This window comes from Schistocerca serialis, chromosome 4, assembly GCF_023864345.2.
Source record: "Schistocerca serialis cubense isolate TAMUIC-IGC-003099 chromosome 4, iqSchSeri2.2, whole genome shotgun sequence".
Taxonomy (NCBI): domain Eukaryota; kingdom Metazoa; phylum Arthropoda; class Insecta; order Orthoptera; family Acrididae; genus Schistocerca; species Schistocerca serialis.
Window position 1 is genome coordinate 264,256,298 of NC_064641.1, and position 6,000 is coordinate 264,262,297.

Genomic DNA, 6,000 nt, shown 5'->3' on the forward strand with positions numbered 1-6,000 from the left:
AGTGCAACCGTTCATAATGGGAGGGATCCTCCCCAGTATACAGTCACAGTAAAGAAACTTCTAAAGAAACAGAGAGTGCTGCACACTAGGTATAAAACAATGAAATGCATTTGGCTGTCAAGAGATCAATGCATAATGTCTTTAATGACTACTGTAGCAGGATATTGTCAAATGATCTTTCACAGAACACAAACTCCAATCATACGTAAAGGCTATTAGTGACACCAGAGTTAGTGTCCAGTCTCTAGCAAATGTGACAGGAACTAAAATTGAGGGTAAAGCTGAAATGCTTAGCTCTGTTTTCAAATGTTTCTTTACAAAGAAAAACCCAGGAGAATTTCCTCAATTTAATCCTCATACTACTGAAAAGATGAATGAAATATGTATTAGTGTCAGTGGTGTTGAGAAACAGCTGAAACTGTTAAAAGTGAACAAAGCTCCAGGCCCCAATGGCATGGATTCTGAAAACATTGACCATGTGAAAGGCAACTTACACTTTTCCCACATGACATACTGAAAGGTTGGGATCAAGGCAACCAGGTAGATGCAGTTTCTTGATTTCTGAAAAGCATTTGATGCAGTACCACATCTATACTTGCTGTCAAAAGTACGATCATATGGGGGTATCAAATGAAATTTGTGACTGGATTGAAGGGGTTTTGGTAGGGAGTACACAGCCTGTTATAATGGATGGAGAATCATCATCAAATGTAGAAGTAACTTTGGCCCCAGGGAAGTGTGTTTGAACCCTTGCTGTTCATGTTGTATACTAATGTCCTTGTAGACAATATTAATGGTAAAATCAAGCTTTTAGCAGATATTAGCAGTTACCTATAATGAAGAAATATCTGAAAGAAGCTGCATAAATATACTATCAGATCTTGATAAGATTTCAACATTGTGTAGAGATTGGCGACTTGCTCTAAAAGTTCAGAAATGTAAAACTGTGCACTTCACAAAACAAAAGAAATGTGGTATCCTATAACTTTAATATTAATGAGTCACTGTTGAAATCAACCAACTCATACAAATACCTGGGTGTAATGCTTTCTAGGGATATGAAATGGAGTAATCACATAGGTTCAGTGATGGGTAAAGTAGGTGGTAGAATTGGTTTATTGATAGAACAGTGGGGAAGTGCAATCAGCTACAAAGGAGATTGCTTACAAATCACTTGTGCAACTAGTTCTAGAATATTGCTCAAGTGTGCGGGACCCATACCAGATAGAACTAACAGCAGATATTGAACGTATACAGAGAAGGATAGCACGAATGGTCACAGGTTTGTTTAATCCATGTGAGAGTGTCACAGAAATACTGAAGGAACTGAAGTGAAAGTGTCTTGAAAATAGTTGTAAAGTATCCCAAGAAAGTCTGTTAGCAAAGTTTCAAGAACCAGCTTTAAATGATTACCCTAGTAATGTAGTAGAACCCTTTATGTATTGCTCACATAGGGATCATTAGGATAAGATTAGAATAATTACTGCACTCACAAAGACATTCAAACACTAATTTTTCCCATGTTCCATACATGAATGGAACAGGAAGAAGCCCTAATAACTGGTACAATGGGATATACCCTTTGCCATACACCTCACAGTGGTTTGCAGAGATGGAGATGGAGATGATACTGTGACATTTCAATGAATGTCATACTCAGTGTCCTTTCATATATACAAAACTTCTTAAAATTTTAGATTTTAACAATTATTTTCGAAATATGAATGTTTTAGTTAGAGTACAAGGAAATGTCCTTAAAAGCATGTTGAATGTTGATGATGTTCAAAATGTTTACATTTTGAATCATTGATTATGATACATTAAATTTTTTTCTGGGAACTTCTATTTGAAAATTCTATACATTTTACCCAAAAATTGCATTATATGAATAAATTTCTGTCTTAACTGCATTTGAATCTGTCTTAACTGCATTTGAATCTGTTGAACTGACTGTAAAGAAACATTCATACACAAAGTTAGAATCTGATGAATTAGATGATGAATTTTGTCTTTTGAAAGCCATTAAATTATTTCAGATGATGATAAATGATTATTAATGCAGGTGACAGAACAACATAATAAAAATTACAAATTATTATGTACTTCATTAGAAGTGCTTATCACCTGCTCCTATATGAATTTATTGTTGAATATTTCATTAACCAGCTGTCTCAGTAAGCTAGTTACACTTCACAGTAAGTTACACTGTGAGAAATTTCTTCACTGTGTCTTAAACTCTCTCACACAATTCACAGAAGCAAACTGGCATGACTAGTATTTTCATTTTCCTCTTTTATGATTGCTTAGGAAGGAAATTCCAAATATTAGTGTTCTGATTAACTGCAAGAAGTGAAAGAAAGAAGACTACTGTGTCCCAATGCAATATTTTTTCACATTCAGTACAGGTTACATGTATTTGAATAAGCAGTTGAATGTAATGCAGAAATGGTTTGAATTTTTGTTTGCAAAGTGACTTGGAATGACACTTTTCACAGCCCATTCAGGAAACTGGACACTAAAATTGAACTTGTGGCTGGATGCTGGAATTCATGGAAGCCACATGTCTTTACTGCAAGATTACAGTAACAACTGTGTCAAGTGGAGTACCATGAAACTCATGGCTCAACCCCTTGTCCCTGATGATTTCCAAGAGTTGATGTGGATTTTCTTGAATCTTGCCTAGTTGTCAAAGATGGGGTGTCTAGGAAACCTGCTTCTCGGATCGCTAGACAACATTTCAAGCAAATTGTATTAAAAAGTTTTATTACTAAATGAATCAATGACAGTACTTAACTTTGAAAAATACATAGATGTGTTGCAAGTAACGGGCAACATGCAATATAGCCATTGTCCTCCAGTATAGTGATTCCAATACATGTGAAGTAATACAGTGGATGCTTCTATCCAGGTCACTGGTCTTGATGCTTCCATAGAACTGGCAGAATTGGTGATGACCAGTAGGGAGTGGTGCTTATGTCCTCTTCACCTAGAGGCCGCTGCTGTCATGTTGTCATCCTAGAGAGGAGTCGGCTAGCATGCAATTGGCTGATGTCTCCTTCCCAGCCCTCTCCACTCTATCATTCCTGACTGGCGTGCTGGCACTTTCCTATTTCTTACTTTCTTACTGCTACATATCCCACATGAGTGTTTTCCAGAAGTTTAAAAATTTTCCCTATTTGCTGCTTTTTATTAACTTGCCTGGGATTTATGGTGATTAGGTGGCTAAAGGAGACATCTGGATAGGTGTGACACAGGTGCAACATTTCTGCTGCTACCTTGGTTTCGTGGTCATTTTGAATGGGTGTAAGCAGTAGCGGGAGCACAGTGTTTTGTCTCCCATAGCACCATGTTACAGTATTTTGGTTCAGGGATTTCAGGACTGCAGATTGTAGATAAAAAATAATTAATTAAAGGACTTTATTTGTTGAGGTGATAATCAAAATTTTATGACTACCCACTGTATATGTGGATGTAGGGCTCATATAACAGATGGTAGTAACATGATTCTTCTTGTGTTGGCAGCTGATCTACTGGGATGAGAAGAGCATCTACTTGGAACAGCAGTTTGTGACACCACGTGATGGCTTTGTGCGTGCTGTGGTGCTGAGCCGACAGAATGTGGTGGGCACTGACGCACGTGTCATGATGCGCGACCTGACACATTGCGATGCTCCGCCACCACCGCCGAAGGACCTGGAGCTGTGGTTGGAAGCTATGGATGCTTCTAGGACACGCCTAAGACCTGAAGATGCCTCCAAGAATGACTGAGTAGTCTCCTAGTGATGCTGCCACATATTTTGAGTTGGCGTTTTATTAATGTAACTAAAACATATCACTGTATCAAAACTTCAGACATTTGTACCATAGACATTAATAAAGATTTGTATCAATATGATGTGTTTTATCATTATGGATCAAGACAAACCATAAGTCTGTTGTATAGCTGAACAGTGCAAAAGCTTGAATCGACAACGACACTGATTTTACACTATTTTTGCCTGACACTGTGCAAGTGAACATGAGTACAATGTGTTTCCTGAAAGATATGTTGCGTACTTCACAAACTTTTTGTTCCGCCAAATGACAGAAGATGAACCTGTGATAAATTTGAAGGTTGATTTGAACATTAAAATGAATGGGATGGTATTATTGGTGTTGGTATGCCTATGCCTCCTTCGATCATTGAACTGACTTATCCTTCCAGTTATAGGAAGACACAGATTAATGTGGACTCCAAATCGTGGTGCAATTCAGCAATTTTCACATTAAACAAGTTTTAACAGATAGAGTGAAAGTCAATCATTCAAAAGAGCCTCCATTTGTGTGTTTGTTTTCAAAATGATGTGATGTGATTTTTATTTAAGCAATAAAATTGTTTGTTGCTAAAATAATCATCTTTTTCACCAACAGGAGGCACTTCAGTGAAATCAGTTGTTGTACATATTGGCTTAATGCAACAGACAGTTGTGTATGTTTACACATCCTTTAAGTGAGTATTGCATCTTATCTATTAACAGTCAATTTAGCACTAAGTCAGTAGATAGAAAACGAGAGTACTGAAATAACGGATGACTTTTTACACAGCTCCCCCACCTTTCTCCCTCCTCCCTCATCCGATAACCCCCCCCCATTCCCCTCCTCCCCCCCCCCCCCCCCCACACACACTTTCTATAGAAATTCAAGATAGTGGGTTCAGGTCAGGTGTCCTCACATCTGTCTTTGTTCCTAAAGACTCTGGTTTTAAGTCCTGGAAAGGTGCATCTTTATAAATTTTTGTTATATACAACCATATTTTGTATCTTTTTGTTTTGGTCAAGATGGTGGGGGTTGCTATTCTCATCACAGACTTAATAGTCTGAAGATCCAGGTCAAGGTCCACAGAAGACATGTTTCACAACTTTTTCCTTTCATAAAAACTTTTACCACAAGACACAATACATACAAGGCGATCATAAACAATCTGAAAAGCTGGTAAGGGTGTTGCAGGGTACATTGTGCAGAGAATTAATTGTTAAGAAAAAAATTCAATATTATGCAACATTTCTGAGTTGATTAGCACAGAAGTTAGCCAATCATGCCATTGTATATGCCAATGCTAGCTGCCCACCAGATACATCAGTGTCAGTTGTTCTCATAGTGTAGATAAAAGTGCACTAGACTGCTCAGCCTTTGGCATGGGTTTGGTCCTTATTATTGTCCCATGCCCAATTTTTGTATCACTCTCTTGTTCAGTTTTATGAAACCAAACAAAGAACACATGGGGCTGCTTGATTTTGGGGCAGCTATGGTCTGATTGGCTAATTTCAATGCTAATTAACTTGGAAATGGTGCAACCTACCAGTTTTTTTCTTAACAATTATTTCTCTCCACAACCTACACTGCAATGCACTTACAAGCTTTTCACACTGTTTCTGACCACCTCCTATAACTAGTGTGGCGTTACAGCGTAATCAACAGGCTATTAGTTCATTGAGAGTTAATAATACCTAATCACTGCACTGTGTTATTTATAATTCCCATCATTAGTTCAAATAAGTGTATGTAATGAAGATGATGGTGAAGATTAAGGTAAGGTTTTTAATGAATAAGAAGAAAGATATATGACAATGAACAAATAAGTTATCATTTCTTTCATCAATGCATCAAAATCCATGAAAGAAAAATCTGCGCTAATTTTTACATGCACATGGATACTGATGAGCCAAAACATTATAACATAAGCATGTTGGTCAACCTTAGAAACATAATACAGCATTGATCCTGCATGGTATGGATTCGACAAGCTGTTGGTAGGCTTCCATGAGTATGTGGCACCAGACACCCTACACACAGGTCATGCTAGTCCCACAAAGGGTATGCTGTTAATTTGTGGGCACAGAGCTGACACCCATTAGTGTCCTAGGTTCAGATCAGGCAAATTTGATAACCAACACATCAGTGTGAGTTCCCTGTCATGCTCTTCAAATCACTGTAGTATTTATCTGGCCCTGGATCATTATC

The 6,000-nt window shown here is 37.7% G+C and overlaps 1 protein-coding gene across 1 annotated transcript in view; it reads left to right on the top strand.

Annotated features, from left to right (window-relative positions):
- Positions 1-3,892, top strand: part of LOC126473772 (protein THEM6) — a 100,440-nt gene extending 96,548 nt beyond the window's left edge. The window contains exon 3 of the mRNA XM_050101037.1: positions 3,523-3,892. Within this exon, the coding sequence (XP_049956994.1) occupies positions 3,523-3,768 (246 nt within the window). The 3' untranslated portion in view covers positions 3,769-3,892. The remainder of the gene's footprint in view (positions 1-3,522) is intronic.
- The last annotated feature ends 2,108 nt before the right edge of the window (positions 3,893-6,000 follow it).